Source organism: Saccharomyces kudriavzevii, assembly GCF_947243775.1.
Source record: "Saccharomyces kudriavzevii IFO 1802 strain IFO1802 genome assembly, chromosome: 4".
NCBI lineage: Eukaryota > Fungi > Ascomycota > Saccharomycetes > Saccharomycetales > Saccharomycetaceae > Saccharomyces > Saccharomyces kudriavzevii.
Genome location: NC_079275.1, coordinates 1,118,904 through 1,139,363, shown reverse-complemented (window position 1 = coordinate 1,139,363; position 20,460 = coordinate 1,118,904). Strand labels below are relative to the sequence as shown.

The window sequence follows — 20,460 nt, the reverse complement described above, 5'->3', positions numbered from 1 at the left end:
ACTTCAGGATGATAGAAAAAGTAGATTCAAACGTACAATGACAGCAGAATACAGCCAGGTCCTCCGCTTCTTATGTATAGTAATCAATACTCACATTCTAATTATAGCAGGATCGATGTTACATTTTTATTTCGTTTTCTCGAATTAGATCTGAAAAATAACAACGCGTATATAGTGATCTCCGCGGGTTGATTCATAGAGTTTGTAGAAACAGAAGGAATTACATGAAAAGACTCGATTGCCTGGTATGGCCCATTGACGTGTTGATAATGGATGCTTTGAAGTCTGTTAAAGTTCCACTTTGATGTTCTTTTGGCATGGTAAAATGCATATGCCGGGGCTATCTAGGGCCTTTGGCCCAAATGGTCACTCCACCGTTATTTAAACACATGGGCGGCGCATTCGCATATCAGATACTACCTATCGCAAGTCTGCGTTCTTTATTCACAAAAAGCCTTCTATTAGTAAGTAAACAGAATTGTTCGAAAGTTGTGCACTTTGATGATTTTGAACGATTGATGCCATGTCACAGTAAACACGGACCTTCGAAAAATGTTCAAAAGCATTTATACGAGCTCCGACAATTGAGGACTGTATTTAGTGAGACATTTGGAATAACAGAGTACGCCTCTTTTTTTGAGTCTCTACGAGATGCTTTGCGTCTCAAGGATCCTTCGAAAACTGAAAAGAAGAAGCTTCTATATGATATAATTTCGCAGCAACATGAGTTACACCCAGAGGTCGCAAAGAATATTGGATTCTGTATACCAAATGAGGTACACAAATGGTTCTGGTATAATATTTCGAAATCAGAATCCTTTAATCATTATTTCTTTCTCCTGAAAAATGACGTTCTTCTTTCCACTTCTATGTATTGTATGAATTTTACCAATAGATTGATGAAAGGTACCGAGATGGAGAGACAATTGGTCACATTACAGGTTTTTTTGCATGACGAGAAAAACATTAAGCTAATAATGGAGAAAGTGGTGAAATTGCATACATTTGACAGTTTAGTTGCCTTGGTGAATGGGCTCGTTAAGGCAAAGAACTTCAAATTCTTTAAATCATACATTCAAGCTTTACTGCTAAAATTGGAACAGGACTGTTACTCTGGTGAAGATGCAACTAAACAGAAGAGCTTGCGTTACGTCAGATTCAATAATACCCTACTTTATTACCTTTTGAAGAGTGGGAATGTTGAGCTATTCATGAAAACATTTCAAGAAGAATTAAAATTCATTACAAGTTCAGGATTACTAAATCACATTGATGGAAATGAACACATATTGAATTTCCCTATACACCATTATCTAAACCTGTTGCGAGTATCGAATAGACAAGAAGAACTTTTCAATGTGATTTCCTGCCTACAGAGTAGTACATTGATGAGATATAAACTTTTCAAGGAATTCTTAGTGGGCGAACTAGTTGCATCCTTCCAAGCTTTTCGCGATCCTAAGTTAGTCTGCAAATACCTCCTTTCATCGTACAGCTCGAAGCCCTCTGCTGACATTCTGAATGCATTGGGAATTTGGGGATGGGTTTACCATTCAAAATCAACGATTCTAACAGCATCTGAACTAATAAAAGAGCTGAAAATCCATAGTGGCATTTTGCCAAAAACAATGAGAATAGGGTCTCCCGTAACTGTTCCAATTTTAACTGAACTTTATAGAAGCTTATTGTCTTCTAATTTTGTCTCACTGGAAAGAGACCAATTCAAGGATTGTCTTCTTGATTTATATTACAAATACAAAACTTTTCTTTCCAAAGAAGCTAACAAGTATAGATACTGGAGAAATGATACCGGAATCTTGAATGTTTTCCTGAACTATATTAGATTTCATGCACATGAACCAAGACTCGCCTATGATATTCTCCTGGATTTTTACTCTCAACCGTTTGCAAAAAATGTAAGGTTAACAACAGTGATATGTCCCTTTTCCATAGTAGCCTACAAGAACCATGAGTTGGGGCAAGCTGAATTATCAGAACTGCTACAGCTCATGCATAAAAATGGAGTACCTTTAACATTCAAGTTCTGTTCTGCCATGGTCATGCATTATATTAAAATCAGGGACGAAAAAGAAGCACGCTCCTGGTATAATAAAATCCTGTATGGAGGTTTCGGGATAAGGCATATGGCTTTGATTCAGATAATTAAGGACCAAGGCTGGCCATTTCCAAAAAATTTTGACGAAACCTTATTAGCACAATTGATTGAAGATAACAGCATTGAGGAACCTACAGATGACACTATATTTACCGATGAAAACATGTTTGAAGAAAGTAGCGGACCAGGTTTCAATGATGATGTTGGTAAATGTACAAATATCATAAAAGAGACATTGAAATGCCTTAATTAATAATTTTTCCACCACAAGCACATTCAGAATTGGTATATATTCATTTGAAGATTTAAAGTTCATAAAAATATACTTTTTGTAAATATTCCTGTAATTTTATGAGCGAGTATTTGGTGAAGCACAATTCATTTCATTTTCTAGAGTACAGAAATCACCCAAATCTTTCAGCATAACGTTAGTTCGCTTAACCGCATCTCGTTTCTCTGTGCGATTTAGCGCCGCGCCATGGCGCGCTCCTCGAATGGAGCAAAAAGTATGTCCATTTATGGACATTATGACTGCTCCAGGGGAGGTTCGAACTCTCGACCTTCAGATTATGAGACTGACGCTCTTCCAACTGAGCTACTGAAGCTGTATTTGATGAAAAAATGTTTGCAAGGGATGCACTAGTCATCTGATACAATTAACACACTGATTCCCGTTCGGTCGCGCCTCCCTCACATAGTATAAGTGTTGGAACAAGTAGTGTTGATAATTAGTAGTATTAATTAAGAATAAAAGCAGAAATCTTTCTTATACTTATATAAGAGAGGTATATAAAACACACGCCGATTGGACATATTAAGTATGTTCAACACATAACAATAACCTAGGGAATTTACTATAAGTTCAATGTAACGACTCATATCATTTATATATATAAATTCCAAGTTGATGTTCAATTAATGGATCTTTGACTCCAAGTGCACCCATCAATAGAACGTCATTTCAACATTCTTCATCCTGAAACAAGGACTAGTTATATGAATAATGATGAACCTACTTGCTCCAACAAGTAGGTTCATCATTATTCACATAAGTTACTACTTCTACTTTCTGAGGTATTTAGATTGTATTCTAAAGTCTACTTCGTATATGTTACACTGACGTCGTAGAATGAAGGAGTGCTAAGCGATAGTGTCCGAACAGTGAGCACAACTGAAATCAAAGATCAATTAATTGAACATCAACTTGGAATTCATATATAAATAATATGAAACATCACGTTGAACTCACGGTAAATTCCCTAATTTATTACTATATGGAACATATTTAGCATGTCTAATCGGCGTGTCTTTTATGTGCCTCAGTATAAAGCTCTGCTCCTTTTCTTAACTAATACTGCTAATTATCAACAAGCGTTGTATCTTCATTTAAGAGATACAATTCTTTCTGTTGGAACAAGGCTCATCATTTTTCACATAACTAGTTGTCATTACTATCTGAAGTATTTGGATTGTATTCTATTCTTAATTAAGTCTACTCGCTATCAACAGTTTGTGATATGCTTTAGCAACAACAGTAGCAATCCTAATCCCGTTGTACCAGGAATCGATGGATAACACCTGATTACTGTTTCGACAATAGGAACCACCATTAGACAAGAAGATAGATAAGAAAAGGAAAACTGTATTTAATGCTGATAAAGGTTTGTTTAACATTTGATTAGCAGTTTCTCCACGTGACAACCCTATTCTCGTGGGTTTGTCGTATACCGGGTTGTTTACGTTCCTGATACTGTTAGGAAGGTAAAAATAGTTGCCAAAGCTTCTTGTGACCTAATTCACGGAAGACTTGGCATCTTTGTCTTACCGATCTTATCCTATAAAATCCGCTTGTCTACTACGCCGGTACCATTAGGCAGTGCCAGTGGTTGCGTCGGACCAAGTGCCGCCAATGGTGTCTTAAAATTCAGCCTCATCAATGACCTGTATTCCTCCATATTGCAGGGCCCAGTCGTTCCGTTCGCTATGACGATTTTTAGTTACCCCGAACGAGGAAAAGTGCAAGATTCTAAACGCCGCAGCCCATCGATAGAACAAAATGCACACAATATTAATACACGTTATTTTTAGGATTGCGATATATCTATTACATTAAATCGGATATTCAAGAAAACATAGTAGTTGGAAAAAGGTGTTTGAAGGTCTCGTGGCTGCTTGCTTACTTTATTTGTTGTTGATCTTTTGCTATGTCATGCCTAAGTTTGTGGTGTTGGTGGCTCATATCAATTTTTCAGTTGGCATCCGCAACGGCTAGTACAATAAACACAACGACTACAGCAAAGTCCAAATCATCTTCGGTAACGGAGGACCCGTTTCCTGTACTCACGGTAGGTAAGGATGGTATGGGAAGCTATTATGTTAATACCACGTTTGGTACAGCTGGTCAACATCAGCGATTAGCAATAGATATCGTCCAACCATACATGAACTTGGTTTCCGGAATGAATGAAAGTAGCGGTGGATACTTCATCAACGAATCTACATCATCTATTCCTGTTTCTCCTGGCCAAGTATACGAGCTTTCTTTCGTTGACGGTAGAGCCATTAATTGTACATTAGTAACAGACGATATGAACTTCACAAGTGTTTCATTAGAAAACTCTTCCTTTGCTTTGATAACCAACTTAGTGGAGAATCAGGATAATATTCAGTTTGAGTCAGGAAGTTTATCAATTTCAAATGTTTCCTTCTTCAATATCGAATCTTCGAACTTCAAGTCGTCAGGCTTGTTAGGGTTGAGTGGGAAGGTCACAAACCCAGGTACCGATATAGATAGCTCACAATACACAGAATACTCTTATTTCTTGTCTTTATTGAAGGATGCGAACTTCATCGAAAGCCCGTCATATTCATTGTGGTTGGCTGGGGACACGTCCACATACAAGACATATAGAGACCCAATACTCAATTGCGGGAAATTACTTCTTGGGGGAGTTGATCCCTCGTTGTTCACCGGTACGTTGGGACAATTCGACTTAATTCCTTATGCTGATCCAGTGACTAATGCCATAACTATTGGGTATCCCATCGTGCCATTAGGCCCAATTTATATTGTTTCAAACAGTGGAGAAAGTTTGAATATGACGTCCAAGGATTTTTTAAGCCCAGCTTTGCTCGACTCCACTTCTTCAGTTAGTTATCTGCCAACCAGTACAATTATTCAGATCGCTGTCCAAATTGCGGCGACTTATGTGGAATCCCTAGACAGATGGTTAGTTCAATGTTCAATGGCGGATATGGGCGTAACGCTAGCTTTTAGGCTTCGAGATTTGTTCATCGAGATCCCTCTGCGTGATTTACTGTCATCCACTTACGACACATCCACTAATTCTTCGATGCTTTTCAGCTCAGGACAAGAGGCTTGTTTCCTGACGCTATATGCCAATACAAATACCGGATTGAACATACTCGGAGAGGCTTTCATGAAAAATATTTACATGGCAATGGACTTAGAGGACAACACCATAGCCATTGCACAGGCCAAGAAGGTTGAAGACGATGCAGTTATTGATGATGCAAATGAAACTACAACATCCGCTGTTATAAAAAAAATTTCATCAGGTTATATCCCTTATGCAAAGGTGATGAATAGTAGTATCACGAGGAACTTGACTCTTTATCCATCCTACAGATCCGGCTATATGTTTACTGTCCCAGGTCAGTTGACAGCAGCATATTCAGATGGTGTCATCACAGGCGCAGGTCGGTCCTTTTACGATACTTCAAGAACAAGCACGAGTCCTAGATCAACTAGTAGCCTATTTGACAGTTTTTCTGTATCAGCCTCAGAAGAATGGACGAATTCAAGTAATAGAACTAGTAGCGTATCGGGAGCGGCAGTTTGCCTGAGTAACCCTTATAGATTGAATGACAAAACAATAGGATTTGTAGCCCGTGTGGCTTCATTGCTACTACTCTCCACATTCTCAGTTTTAATATTTCTTTAAATGATTTATTAGACGGTTTTTTTTTTTGACTCGAGTGCTTCCCTTTTCACGTCACGGCACATATAACTTCATTATATAATAAACTACTAGACCACCCATGGCATTCGTAAGAAAATACAATGCAAAATATAATCATGACATAGTGGAAACTATCATACCAAGTAATTTTCGATCAGCAGCTCATGGTCAATCATTAGCAGCCATCTCAAACAATCGTCGTACACGAAGCGTAAATCGCGTTACTTTTTTGTTGTTTTTTTTTGTTTTTTTCCGTCTCGAGGTTGGTTCAGCAGATCATGGTGACTGGCGATAGGTTATTTACTGGGTATGAAGAGAAACTTTTTCGGGAGGGGACTTTTGGGAAATCCTCGAGCTATATTGCTGTTCACTAAAAGTCTTCCGAAATTATTATTCCGGCCTAACATTCGAGGAATTCAAGCATAAGTGAATTATCCGGCTAAACAGGTAATTCTATTTGCCATAATCCCCAATCACTGATACATTACCAATCGCATTACATTTTTGCTAGCATTCGAATTTTTCAAACAGTTCGACACAACCTAAGATCAGCATGGAGAATAGAAATAGCAGTGGTTCTAACAGGCCCTTTTCTGTGAATAACCCGTTTAGGAATGCCACGCTTGACTCAAGTATCAATCAGTATAAAAATGACTCTCAGTTCCAAGAGTGGGCAAAAAATCAATCCCGTGCAAACTCATTTGACAGACCACTATTAAACACAAGAACATCCTCACAACTGTCATTCCCAAGCATTCCCGAAGATGAACGGCAGCGAAATGCGGATCGACAGGGTAGCTTCAGTGCAGGTAGTTTATCACCACCTTCAAGAACAGTTTCCTCAAAGAACCCTTTCCTGGACGACGTTAGTTCAACAGACGATTTTGTAAATAGAGACGTGAGATCTTCTCCACCTTCTTCAAAGAGTAAAAATAATTCAACAGCAAAAGAAGAAAAAGAACAATTAAGGCAAAGGTATTTAGAGGAGAGTGACATGAGCGCAACTAACAATAGACAAGGAAGCACCGATCTACCCCCTTCGTATGAAGAGATCGCTTCAACCGATGGGTCAAAGCGCGGATATCCAAAAGAAAAGAAATCTCGCTCTTCTTCCCACCGTGAGCATAGCAACAGTGGCTCCTATGTTCCACATAGATCCTCGTCGCACCATAATCGTGAAGCTTCTTCGTCTACAACTCCCTCCAAGAAGGGAAAAAGAAAAGGTAAAGTTATTATACCTAAAAATGTGGATACCATTGATAAATTGGATGTAACTGGGTTGTTCGGTGGCTCTTTTCATCATGATGGTCCTTTCGATGCTGTTACGCCGCATAGAAATAAAAATAATAAAGCTGCTCCCGTTTTAGCTTTTCCGATTGATGGTCCAAATAGCACCATCGGCGGCGCTTCAACCAAAAAGTCAGCCCTGGATGAAGTTTTTGGGAGGGATGATACAGATGATTCTGATATATACCAGTACAGAACCCATACTCTGAGGAGGGGCGGTGATACGCAAAATGCGATAAAAGTAAATGTAGGCAATGTTCATCAAATGGACGCTAAAAATAAGACAGAATTAGTTCATGGACCTGTTACTGCAGGATTGGGCTCTAGTACGTTTCTAGATGGGGCACCTGCCTCGTCAGCAGCCATTAGAAGTGACATAAAAGCGCATTCCTATCATAATCGTAACGGTGGCTTGCAAAGAAATAAATCGCTCTCCCAAAGACTAGGTCTTGGAGGGTCTGGCGATAGTAATGCCCCCGTGACTGGTGTAAGAAGAAACTTGAGTTTGAGCAGGGACAACCATGATGTAAGTCATAACAGCGAAGGTGTTAGGAGGTCAAAGACTGTAAATCCTTCCAACAAAACGCATAAATCAGACTATGCCACAGGGTTTGATGATCACAATGACGAGAATGAGGCTGAGGATGATGTTTACCTGGGTGTACGCTACAATGAGTCCAATATGAAGAAGAAATCGACGGGTAGTAGGTTGCTCAACAGAGTTAAGAGCCTAAAAGTCGGAAGGAAAAGTTAGTAGACCGGGGAAAGGAGCTATCATAAACAGAAACGACTGACAGGTATTGGACGTTTCACGCCAGTATCAGAATTTTCGAGAACGGAAGCAACAATGAAGTGGCAGAAGGAGTGACGGATAAACGAAATTCAAAGACCACATTATATACACATTACGAATAGTTTGATTTTATATATTTACAGAGACTACCAACTTATATCAAAAAGAAGGGAAATTTTTCTCATTCCACTCATTCACAAGGTGCTGAAGGCTTGGACCTTGGTGCGCTGAGGCAACCTTGATTCCACAATTTTCCATTCTATAGAATCCCATACTCTTTCCAAATATTTCTGTTTCCCAAATACACCATAATCAGTTAACCATGCTTTGGGTGACGCATCGATGGCCAGTAAAGGGACATAGGAAACCTCTTTCCCGGAAAATCCTTTCTGTTGAGTTTCATAAACAAATTTCGCCTTGGCGTGCTTAGCAGTCATTTCGGAATCTTCAGATTTTCCTGCTTCTTTGGCTCGTTGTTTTTCCAAGTTGGTATATTGATTGTTGAGCTCATTCATTATGCCGGAAGTAGAAAAGTTGAAGGGAGTCCCGGCATTATAAGTATTCATAACAAACAGTTTATCATATTCAACGTCTCTACTCGGCATATCGTTGTGATGGGTGCGTTTATCGAGTTGCCGTCTCGCGACCAACCACGTAAACCCGTCACCCGATATAGCTAGATTTGAGTTTAATAGCAGTGCTCTGAACTCCATCAAAGAACCAAATGAGGAAAATAAAGCCTCTTGCAACCGTTCATTGCCAGTGGTTGACGGTTCGTTGCTCATTGTTCTATTAAAATCTGGAGTTTGGAGTAAAGCTTCGGGACCTGGTTTGGCGTGTTCCTCTGGAGGAGTCCTGGCACATCCTTGAAGGGAGGACATGCTAAACCTTAAGTTGTACAGCGATGATGCGTAGTTCACGATGTGTTTCTTGGAAGCAGACTTCGAGTTTTCATGGATGAGAGCCTCCAGGGGTTTTTGTTGCGCCTCATTCGTACTGTCGTTCAACTTGCCATCAAGATGCTTCACCCGATCAAACCATGCTTTTTGTAACCCATCAACAGAAAAGAGACCCTTCAGGGCAACACCTTCTTTCAAGTGCTCGAGCGCATGCCTAGTAGAATACTTTCTTATAACGCGACAACCAGTGCAGCGAAGCATGATGCAGGAAAAATTTGTGAGCTCAAAAGTACTTTCAATTTGACCGGCTGCCAAATTATAACTTAGCAATCAGCTATCTATTTACCTACAACTGCCTATGCTATTCATGCACTTTTTGATTTGTACGTAATAACACCACATCGCCCTTGAGAGACCTAAGCAAAATCCAGTATAATATTATCACCGTACACGAGATATCACGTCTCATGTATTGCCGTTTTTTTCGCTGTTTTTTGTTTGTTGAGGAGGCAAACATGCGATGAGTGGGAGAAAACAAAACCGAGATGACAGCTGGATGATCGAAACACTCGGAGACGTCCTAGGCAGTAACTCGTTGGCTTTTCGCAAGAACAAAGCTTTTTCGTTTGTTATATATAGATAGACTCTGTTAATTAAACTCTTTTGCATTTTGTTCGACAAATTGTAATCTGCAGAAGGTCAAGATTCAATCATTGTATTGCATCGATTTGAAGAAAAGAGAAAGCAGGTTTTGTATAATATAATATGTTGAAGTGGATAAAAGGTGGGCTTTCTGCAGTTACTGGGATGGCAGAGCCTGAGTATGGGAAGGAATACATCCATAGTGTTGCTGACAGGGTAAAAAATAAGCAGCCTTACAGAGCAACCACTCGTGAGGATCTTTTCTGGCAAGCTCCTGACCATACCAACGTTGAAACAGTCATTTTTTACTTCAGTGATTTGAAAACTGGTATCTTCGGTTTTGCTCAGATCATTCACTCGAACATTATTGGTTTGCATACCGCATCCCAATTTACCTTCAGAATCTTTGATTCGAAGAACCCAGAGGATTTGAATATCTGGACATCTACCAAATTGGAAAACTTCTATGTCAAAGATGCGAACTTTTACGCTGATAATCTTTCTGTCGAATTGAGTGATGATGGCGAAAGCTACCACATTCAATCCAGCGTCTGTGATCTGTCTGTCATAGACTTACATATAAAAAAGTTAACTCCCGGTGCTAAGGTCGGCGATGATCCTGCCACTTATTATGGTAACAATATCGATGAACCTTGGGGTAGTATGAGACACGTTTTCTGGCCAAGAAATGCTTGTCACGGTTCTATCAAGGTCAAAAAGGAAATTATCCCGGTATCAGAAGATCAAGAAAGTTCAGGTGATGAAGATGAAGAAGATGACGAAGAGGAATCGGATGACGAAGAGGAGGACTCCGACAGTGACGAGGAAAGTGATAGCGAAGAACTTGAGATCACTTATGAAGATCGGACTATCATATTCAAGGAGGAAGATCCCGCACTTTCAACATTTATAATGGCTTTCCAGGGCATGAAGCCTCATCACGCGGCTAAGGCATGGAACTTTATGTATTTCCATTCCGAAAAGCATACTGCGGTATTAATGGAATTCACCACACCAAAGTCGTACGCTAACACTAAGATCTCTGCTGGTATTATTACCGACGATAAGGAAGTTTTGGCGGTGACAACTAATAATAACGTAGAGCACTTGAACTCGGAAGTTGATTCTGTTGGTTGGAAAGTTCCGCAGGAGATCAGGGTTACTTTCAAAGGTATCAATACTAAAGTAAAGGATGAGCAATTAGAACCTGAAAATGGCACTGAAGAAGATGAAAATGCTGCAAAGAAAGCAAACGATGGAGAAGAAGAGGAGGAGGAGGAATATAAGAACGTTGCAGATGAGAACAAGTTCATTGCTGTCCTTGAAGGTCCACTGGATAACCTGGTCGAAAGAATTGATGTGATGGGTGAAATCCCAAGCTTTGTGAAAAATATCGTCTCTGGTGTTGCCGGTACTAAGCCATTCATTTACCAATATGCTGACCCAAAAAACTCTACTCTACAAATAAATGGTGGTGAGAAGATTCACGGTGTAGCTTGGACAGAAGTAACATTTATTTCCGAGTCGGACGTCATAAGTGAAGAGTCTTACAATGAAGCATAAGCGAAAATATTCGATTTTTTTGTCCTTTTTTCCTTTTTTGTGATTCAATAATACAGAATCTAGTATTGCAAAGTTTAATAGTTATAGTAATTAATTTACTGTTATACCCCTTTTTGATTGCTGTATCATAATATCAAGATTTTTGTTTAAAATAAAAGAGGTGGCAAAAAGCCATGACAAACAAAAACCACCGTAGATAATAAGTTGTTATTTTACTCATTTTTTCTCGTACGTATGTATATATACATATATGTGTAATGTAATATAGCCTGAACGAGCGGAAGAAGTTTTGCACATGAAATTGAAAGCGGTACTCTGAAAACCACTTCAACAAATATTTACATTATAGGTTCTCGCCCAAGTCACCAGTTCGGTGTTTATCAAGATGGAGAGTTCAAGTAAGCTTAGCATTATCCAAGCCCAAGGCATAAATTTCATATCATTAAATAAAAACCTTTTCCCTGATGCATAAACATACGTTGTAAACGACACAAAATAGCATGCGATTATACGTAATATATGGGAATCTCCGAGGTAATAGGTGATCACAATTAATCAGGAAATAAAACAATCCTATTGCCGCAATACTTGCAGATCCAGTTAGGAAACCCCACAAATGACGATACTACGTGCTAAATGAGAGTTTAATGGGGAATGCGTTGTTTCTGGAAGTAAGGGGCTAAAGATTTTCGACGGACGGCTGCTGAAAACAAATACTTCAATTTAGAAGCATCGGAAAAGGTGCATCTGTAGAATCCCGATATGCGGAAAAACAAAGTTTTGAGAAAAGCTATAACAAAATGCATACTAAGAACTATTTAAATTCGGAAGGGAGCGAAAAGAGAGCCTGTATTTCATCTAATTTTTTCTATTCTATGATATGTGGTTGTGTGCACTTTTTCATGGAGTAGCGTCTTGAAGTTCTGTATAGTTCGAAGTCGCTTGCGTCCAATATAAGTAGCACATCGTTTTCTTAGCTTTATTTACTTATGATTCACCTGCAAACGCAGAAGTATCCCCCATGAATTTAAATGTGGAACTGTTTTCCATCATTTATTTACATTTTGTCCGATTTTTATGTCTTTACAATCAAGAGAAAGGTCAAATATCTGGAATTTTAAAGAGCGCTCTTAACTTAGCACGTAAAAAACTCAAAAGATATTTGATGCTTGAAATTTTATGAGAAAAGTAAATAGCATCAAGAATATGAGATAGGATTGCGTGCGTCGCATTGCTTTCCTCCCTTAAGCAAACAGAAGAGAACAGTTTTCAGGCCACGTTGAAGGACCACTTAAAGTCACATAGTTCGATGAAGGCTGGTTTGTCAACAGCTTTCACTGCTCTAAACTGGCTCTAGATGCTGCTCGATTCTTGATTTTTTCCTCATGCGGCCTGGCCCGCTGTAGTGCGGGATGAAGGCAACGTCCAAGCCAGCACCAAGAAAAGTGTGTAAGAGCTGTAACGCCCAATATTCTTATCTAACTTGCACTCTACACCCCAGCCTTAACTGCGATGCTGCTTAACTAATTGTGCGGCTAATTCGGACTCTTGATCAAATCATACCGATATCTTAAATGACAGTGTAGTTTTGAAAGAGGCTTGTTCTGTCAGCAGACCTATGACAAACACAGTGGGGAAAAAAAATCTTTTTGAAAGCATTTCGTCATTGGCGTAAATATTTCCACATGAAAATATGGGATTAATGTAAAGGTCAATATCAATTAGGAAACGAATTTCGTATGAGAATTAAACAAGTATTTTTTTTACGAAGATTCCTCATTCTTTTCGTTAGCGCAGGCAGGTTTCATTTCTCAAGATAACACCTGGGGGTGAGCAATAAATTTAAAAGGAAAAATTGGGAGATGGACTATTTGCGGAACATTCTAAGTCGTTTGCATCTTCTTGCATTTGGTTGGTATTCGATATCGGCAGGATATTGGCGGGCACGTACATTTATCCCCTAGTAAGCATGTATACGGAAAAATCCCGGCAGTATTTTTTCCGTGCGTAATTTCTTAGCTGTATTTTTCCAGCTTCGTCTGCTGGCCGGTCATCGTTCCTGTCACGTAGTTTTTCCGGTTTCGTCCGGCTCATATAATACCGCAATAAACACGGAATATCTCGTTCCGCGGATTCGGTCAAACTCTCGCGAACGGATTATTACACAGAACATACAGTAGAGAATTCTTCCAGATTTTCCGCTTTCCTCGATGTTGGTATTTCCGGAAATCATCCTACTGACCGCCAATATTTCGACTGTACAACGACCTTCTGGAGAAAGAAACTGCTCAATAACGATGGGGGACGTCGGGGACCCACCCAAAAAAATCTGGGGACCGTCTCCCCGGAGAATTTCTCCAGAACAGAAAAAAGTCAAAGTTTTTTCACGATTGGAAGTTGCATATAAATACGGTGCTATTCTTATCTTCTTTTCTCATATTCCATGATTATAACTTATAGCTTTACAAACTTAAAAAAACCACACACAAAACTTATATCTGAGTTAAACAATCATGAATTCAACTCCAGATTTAATATCTCCTCAAAAATCAAGTGAGAACTCAAATGCTGAGTTGCCCTCAAATAGCTCCCAGGTAATGAACATGCCTGAAGAAAAAGGTGTACAAGACGACTTCCAAACTGAAGCTGACCAAGTATTCACCAACCCAAACACAGGTAAAGGTGCTTATGTTACCGTCTCCATCTGTTGTGTCATGGTTGCCTTTGGTGGTTTCGTTTTCGGTTGGGATACTGGTACTATTTCTGGTTTCGTTGCTCAAACTGACTTCGTGAGAAGATTTGGTATGAAGCACCACGATGGTACACCTTATTTGTCTAAGGTCAGAACTGGTTTAATTGTCGCTATTTTCAACATTGGTTGCGCCATCGGTGGTATTGTTCTGGCCAAGTTAGGTGATATGTACGGTCGTAAGATGGGTTTGATTGTCGTTGTTGTAATTTACATCATCGGTATTATTATTCAAATTGCATCTATCAACAAATGGTACCAATATTTCATCGGTAGAATTATTTCTGGTTTGGGTGTTGGTGGTATTGCCGTCTTATCTCCTATGCTGATTTCTGAAGTCGCTCCTAAGGAAATGAGAGGTACTTTAGTCTCCTGTTACCAATTGATGATTACCGCCGGTATTTTCTTGGGTTACTGTACCAATTTCGGTACTAAAAACTATTCTAACTCTGTCCAATGGAGAGTTCCATTAGGTCTGTGTTTCGCTTGGGCCTTGTTTATGATTGGTGGTATGACTTTTGTTCCTGAATCTCCACGTTACTTGGTCGAAGCTGGTCAGATCGACGAAGCTAGAGCCTCTCTAGCTAAGGTGAACAAAACTGCTCCAGACCATCCATTCATTCAACAAGAATTGGAATTCATTGAAGCTAGTGTTGAAGAAGCCAGAGCTGCTGGTTCAGCATCATGGGGTGAATTGTTCACTGGTAAACCAGCTATGCTTCAACGTACCATGATGGGTATCATGATCCAATCTCTACAACAATTGACTGGTGATAACTATTTCTTCTACTACGGTACTACTGTTTTCAACGCTGTCGGTATGAAAGATTCTTTCGAAACCTCTATTGTTTTTGGTGTCGTCAATCTATTCTCTACCGCTTGTTCCCTATACACCGTCGATCGTTTTGGCCGTCGTAACTGTTTACTATATGGTGCTATTGGTATGGTTTGTTGTTACGTTGTCTATGCTTCCGTCGGTGTTACCAAGTTATGGCCAAACGGTGAAGGTAATGGTTCATCTAAGGGTGCCGGTAACTGTATGATTTGTTTCGCCTGTTTCTATATCTTCTGTTTTGCTACTACCTGGGCTCCAATTGCTTATGTTGTTATTTCCGAAACTTTCCCATTGAGAGTTAAGTCTAAGGCTATGTCTGTTGCTACCGCTGCTAACTGGGTCTGGGGTTTCTTGATTGGTTTCTTCACTCCATTTATTACCGGTGCTATCAACTTCTACTACGGTTACGTTTTCATGGGCTGTATGGTTTTCGCGTACTTCTACGTTTTCTTCTTTGTTCCAGAAACAAAGGGTCTAACTTTGGAAGAAGTCAATGATATGTATGCCGAAGGTGTTCTACCATGGAAGTCTGCTTCTTGGGTTCCAACATCCAGAAGAGGTGCTGACTACGATGCTGATGCATTGATGCATGATGACCAACCATTTTACAAGAAAATGTTCGGTAAGAATTGATTTTGCTCTCAATCTTAGTGCTGAATAATAGTGTATTTTAAAAATTCCATGTGCTAGTTAATAATGATAAAGAATACACACAATTTATGACTTTATATATATATAATTCTCTGATACAGTTAATAAAAAACATTGGTACGTGATATCAAAAACAATAAATTTTAGCGTTTTTTTCCATTTCTTCCAGATTTTTTGTCAAACTTGTAAGTAAGCAAACAGAAGTTTTTCCCAAACGCTTTCATAACACCGGCGGAAGCCGACTAAAAACAGTATTTTTCTATATTGGAAGAAAAGAAAGCTCTTAGTTTCCGTAAACGATCATAAATAATCAAGAAAGCATGCATATGATTTGTGACATCCATGAATAAGTGCGCGCAAGTAACGAAAGTAGCCAATGTATTTTGAATCTTCCGTTCAAGAAAAATTGGCCCCTCTCGCATAAAATCGGAGCTGAATAAAGCATCAGGGGGTGCCGAGGCCAATGTTGCATCCCAGGAGAGTCTCCAGACTGGGTGCGGGATACTATTTTTTGTCTGGGACATTTTTTTTCTTAATTTCTCCAAGAAAGAAAGAAAAGAATGTTTTGTTATACTTGCTGCACGGCTACACTATGTAGCGCCCCTTACCATATTTTAAAGTTATTGAATCTAGAGCCGCTCAATTCGAAAGGGGACTTGGTCTACTTTGTTGGAAAAACTGTTCTATGCTTTTTAACAGGAAAACGGAACAACGGCCGCTCACTGCACTCTTCCGTTGCGGCGAAGGGGGGAGGAAAGGCAGACAAAGCAGCCAACAACAGCAATCAAAAGAGAAATTCCGAATTCAATCCGGATAAGTAATCGTCACCTGCTATAACACGTTCACATGCTCATCCCGTGCGCGGCTCTTCGAAAACCAATTCGAAGATTGAGTGCGCCGGCTTGTGCTGACAAAGGAAGAACGGCGAGAAAAGCCGTGGCAGCGAGCCCACGCGCACGCTATGTGGTGTGATAGGCAACTAGGACAAAAATGAGGTGCGCGGTTCCCGTGCGTGGCGCCAAGACAAATATACTTCGTATGTCTTCACCCACAAGGGGCTACGGAAACTACCCGATTTGTTCCTTCCTTGGCCCAGAAAATGCCGTGCAAAAATGGTAGTAGGCAAACGGATATTAGTTTTATTGTCTACCCCACAAAAACAAGTGCAGGTACATTGCGGGGCCCCGGCACCGAAAGCATTTCTTTTCCTAAAACCTCTGGAAAAAAAGGAGAAACTATTGGAACTTTTCACAGAATAGCAAGCAGGCGGATTTGGAAATGTTCCTTGAAGAAAAAAACATCCCCCCACAGTGTATAGAGGTGGCACACGATGCTCTTCGTGCCTTCCTCGAAAAAACTAGCATATGCTGCTGATTCCTTACAGATGCAGTTTCGTTGATAATGGGAAGCTCAATACGGAGAACATGAAAGGACGAAAACATATAAAAGGAGGTCCAGTAACGCTCCAACATTACCAATCGTTCTTTTCTCTGTTCCTGTTTTACTTTCTCTACAATAAAAAGCCAAGAACAAACAAGCTCAACTTGTCTTTTCTAAGTACAAAGTATTAAAAATACAAAAAAGTTTTCCAAATTTTAGTTTAAGGATGTCACAAGACGCTGCTATTGCAGACGAAGCTCCTGTGGAGCATCTTTCTCCGGCGGACTCAGCCTCCCACTCGGTTTTTTCAAGTTCATCCAACAAGGCTGAAAATGATGAACTGAAGGCGTACGGTGAAGGTGAAGAACACGAACCCGTTGTTGAAATCCCAAAGAAGCCCGCCTCTGCTTATGTTACCGTCTCTATTATGTGTATCATGATTGCTTTCGGTGGTTTCGTTTTCGGTTGGGATACTGGTACTATTTCTGGTTTCGTTAACCAAAGTGATTTCATCAGAAGGTTTGGTATGAAGCACCACGATGGTACACCTTATTTGTCTAAGGTCAGAACTGGTCTAATTGTCTCTATTTTCAACATCGGTTGTGCCATCGGTGGTATTATTCTGTCCAAGTTAGGTGATATGTACGGTCGTAAGATCGGTTTGATTGTCGTTGTTGTAATTTACATCATCGGTATTATAATTCAAATTGCATCTATCGACAAATGGTACCAATATTTCATCGGTAGAATTATTTCTGGTTTGGGTGTTGGTGGTATTGCCGTCTTATCTCCTATGCTGATTTCTGAAGTCTCTCCAAAGCATTTGAGAGGTACTTTAGTTGCTTGTTACCAATTGATGATTACTGCCGGTATTTTCTTGGGTTACTGTACTAACTATGGTACCAAGACTTACTCAAACTCTGTCCAATGGAGAGTTCCATTAGGTTTAGGTTTCGCCTGGGCCTTGTTTATGATTGGTGGTATGACTTTCGTCCCAGAATCTCCACGTTACTTGGCTGAAGTTGGTAGAATCGAAGAAGCAAAGCGTTCCATTGCCGTTTCCAACAAGGTTGCCGTCGATGATCCATCTGTTTTAGCTGAAGTTGAAGGTGTTTTAGCTGGTATTGAAGCTGAAAAGCTAGCTGGTAGTGCTTCATGGGTTGAACTGTTTAGTACAAGGACTAAGGTTTTACAGCGTTTAATTATGGGTGCTATGATTCAATCGTTGCAACAATTGACAGGTGACAACTATTTCTTCTACTATGGTACCACCATTTTCAAGGCTGTTGGTTTGAGTGATTCTTTTGAAACTTCTATCGTCTTGGGTATCGTCAACTTTGCCTCCACTTTTGTTGGTATTTATGTTGTTGATAAATATGGTCGTCGTACGTGTTTGTTGTGGGGTGCCGCTTCCATGACTGCTTGTATGGTTGTCTATGCTTCTGTTGGTGTTACCAGATTATGGCCAAATGGTCAAGACCAACCATCATCTAAGGGTGCTGGTAATTGTATGATTGTTTTTGCGTGTTTCTATATCTTCTGTTTTGCCACCACCTGGGCTCCAATTCCTTATGTTGTTGTTTCCGAAACTTTCCCATTGAGAGTTAAGTCTAAGGCTATGTCTATTGCTACCGCTGCCAACTGGTTCTGGGGTTTCTTGATTGGTTTCTTCACTCCATTTATTACCAGTGCCATTAACTTCTACTATGGTTATGTTTTCATGGGATGTTTGGTCTTCATGTTCTTCTACGTCTTATTGGTTGTTCCAGAAACAAAGGGTTTGACTTTAGAAGAAGTCAATACCATGTGGGAAGAAGGTGTTCTACCATGGAAATCTGCTTCTTGGGTTCCACCATCCAGAAGAGGTGCCGACTACAATGCCGAGGACTTGGCTCACGATGACAAGCCACTTTACAAAAGAATGTTCAGCACAAAGTAATATTCATGAGCAAACTAATTAATTCATGACTCCGCTCTAATGTTTGTGCGTTTGGAAATGCACACTAATTCTGATCCTAATCTTTAATGAACCCTCTTAACGATTTATGTTTTATGGCAATAGAAATTTGTCAGTATTATAATATTTTCTAATTTTTTTATAATATTATATATATTTTTTTAATTTTTTTTCCTTCCTCAGCTTTGGAGGGAAGTTCAAGAGCTTTTTACCCTCCAAAGTCAATGTTCTGTCCTATAAACATTTTTTTCCCAGCGAACAAAATATTGAACATATGAACACTACTCATTTACTAACATTCTTTCCATGTTCGACGAGATACTTGACTGAATGACTTTTTCGCTTCAGGAAATGGTAGCTTCACCTATTCATAATGATGCTGCTAGCCCTTCTAATAGATATGAGAGTGACTAAATTACGAGCTTGGTTGCGTTTTTCATTGAAAAATGGAAGAAGGGCATCATAAAGGGCTTTGTGAGTTTTTTCCTGTCCAAAAGCCACGTTTTTCATTAAGTTAACGATAAAAAAGGCATCATTATCTGAGAAAAATTGATTGCTGGCCAAAAATGGAGAAAGAAGATTTTTATATAACTGGCTAAGAGCTAGCGGTCCGAGAATATGAGCTTCAACGCTAACCCCCCTCCAATTACGTAAAAGTTTCAAGCAAACCTTCCAGCAGCCCCAAGCATCACGAAAGCTCGTTCAAATAGCTATTTTGTTCAAGAAGGCTCTGCAGTACACTTATCTGCAAGTTGATTTAGGGCCGTCAGTTAAACTATTTGTTTTTTAATTGCAATTACCAGAAGAGGCGGCAATTGAAGGAAGAGAGCTGTCTTGAAAGCAATAAAACTGATCAGAAACATGATATTTTTTTTGTGAAAGATATGCATTGGTGCTGACAAAAGCTAAAAGCTGGAGAAAAAAAGTATCTCATACCATGTTCCGTTTCGTGTGCAGAAATTACAGGCAGATTGGTAGCTCAGATATCCAGAAAAGCTCTTTTTTTTTCCTTTCGTGAAGTTTTGAAATAAAAATTAACTCCAACAAATGACTGGTGAAATAGCGAACATTATTAAAGTCAGCTGGCGAGATACAAAAGTAAGCTAGCGGCGTAATGAACCCAGTTCATCAAGCATTTTTTTTTTTTAGATTTTTATCCACGACAGCAATTTAACCAGAAAAAGGCAGCTGAATAACCTCTTTTGATTCACAATGTTAAGTTAAAATTCTTCTCAGGATTTATTAGGATAAAGAAGTGGCACTAAGTCAACAAATAATTATCGATCTGACTCAAAGTTGATATGAAAAAAAATATGAGACGCACCATTCAATTTTGTTAAAGGTGATATTTCAACGGGTAAAATGCTGTTTGGATCGCAACTGAACCAGTTGACATTCAATTCTGCAATTTGCAAGAGATGAATGATGATGCTACTTTTGCCCTAGGTTTTCTTGAAAAGATCTTTTTTAGGGTCCATATCTTCTCTGGGTTATGGTTATGGAATCGATATTTTTCATTTGCCAGTGAGAACTATAATGAACCGAGACTGACCTTACTCATTCATTGCCTATTACACGAAGCATTAATTGCGTATAATTCAAAAT

General features: G+C 39.5%; 7 protein-coding genes and 1 non-coding gene across 8 annotated transcripts; 6 read left to right on the top strand and 2 right to left on the bottom strand.

The window, feature by feature from the left end:
- Positions 1-317: 317 nt before the first annotated feature.
- ATP22 (Atp22p) lies at positions 318-2,369 on the top strand (the record flags this gene model as incomplete). The annotated part of the gene is made up of 1 exon (XM_056227129.1): positions 318-2,369. One exon carries the CDS (start codon positions 318-320, stop codon positions 2,367-2,369), a length of 2,052 nt encoding a protein of 683 aa, XP_056086981.1.
- Positions 2,370-2,648: 279 nt separating this feature from the next.
- Skdi_4.trna21M lies at positions 2,649-2,721 on the bottom strand. The gene has a single exon. It is a non-coding gene; the product is annotated as a tRNA-Met (tRNA).
- Positions 2,722-4,320: 1,599 nt separating this feature from the next.
- Positions 4,321-6,081, top strand: YPS7 (putative aspartic endopeptidase; the record flags this gene model as incomplete). The annotated part of the gene is made up of 1 exon (XM_056227128.1): positions 4,321-6,081. One exon carries the CDS (start codon positions 4,321-4,323, stop codon positions 6,079-6,081), a length of 1,761 nt encoding a protein of 586 aa, XP_056086980.1.
- A 571-nt stretch (positions 6,082-6,652) lies between these two features.
- Positions 6,653-8,140, top strand: PAL1 (Pal1p; the record flags this gene model as incomplete). Its single annotated transcript, XM_056227127.1, has 1 exon — positions 6,653-8,140. The coding sequence occupies one exon, from the start codon at positions 6,653-6,655 to the stop codon at positions 8,138-8,140; it is 1,488 nt and encodes a 495-aa protein (XP_056086979.1).
- A 233-nt stretch (positions 8,141-8,373) lies between these two features.
- On the bottom strand, positions 8,374-9,339 carry MRP1 (mitochondrial 37S ribosomal protein mS43; the record flags this gene model as incomplete). The annotated part of the gene is made up of 1 exon (XM_056227125.1): positions 8,374-9,339. The coding sequence occupies one exon, from the start codon at positions 9,337-9,339 to the stop codon at positions 8,374-8,376; it is 966 nt and encodes a 321-aa protein (XP_056086978.1).
- Positions 9,340-9,843: 504 nt separating this feature from the next.
- On the top strand, positions 9,844-11,283 carry SVF1 (Svf1p; the record flags this gene model as incomplete). Its single annotated transcript, XM_056227124.1, has 1 exon — positions 9,844-11,283. One exon carries the CDS (start codon positions 9,844-9,846, stop codon positions 11,281-11,283), a length of 1,440 nt encoding a protein of 479 aa, XP_056086977.1.
- A 2,513-nt stretch (positions 11,284-13,796) lies between these two features.
- On the top strand, positions 13,797-15,500 carry HXT3 (hexose transporter HXT3; the record flags this gene model as incomplete). The annotated part of the gene is made up of 1 exon (XM_056227123.1): positions 13,797-15,500. One exon carries the CDS (start codon positions 13,797-13,799, stop codon positions 15,498-15,500), a length of 1,704 nt encoding a protein of 567 aa, XP_056086976.1.
- Positions 15,501-17,124: 1,624 nt separating this feature from the next.
- SKDI04G5540 (sugar porter family MFS transporter) lies at positions 17,125-18,837 on the top strand (the record flags this gene model as incomplete). The annotated part of the gene is made up of 1 exon (XM_056227122.1): positions 17,125-18,837. One exon carries the CDS (start codon positions 17,125-17,127, stop codon positions 18,835-18,837), a length of 1,713 nt encoding a protein of 570 aa, XP_056086975.1.
- Between the last annotated feature and the right edge of the window lie 1,623 nt (positions 18,838-20,460).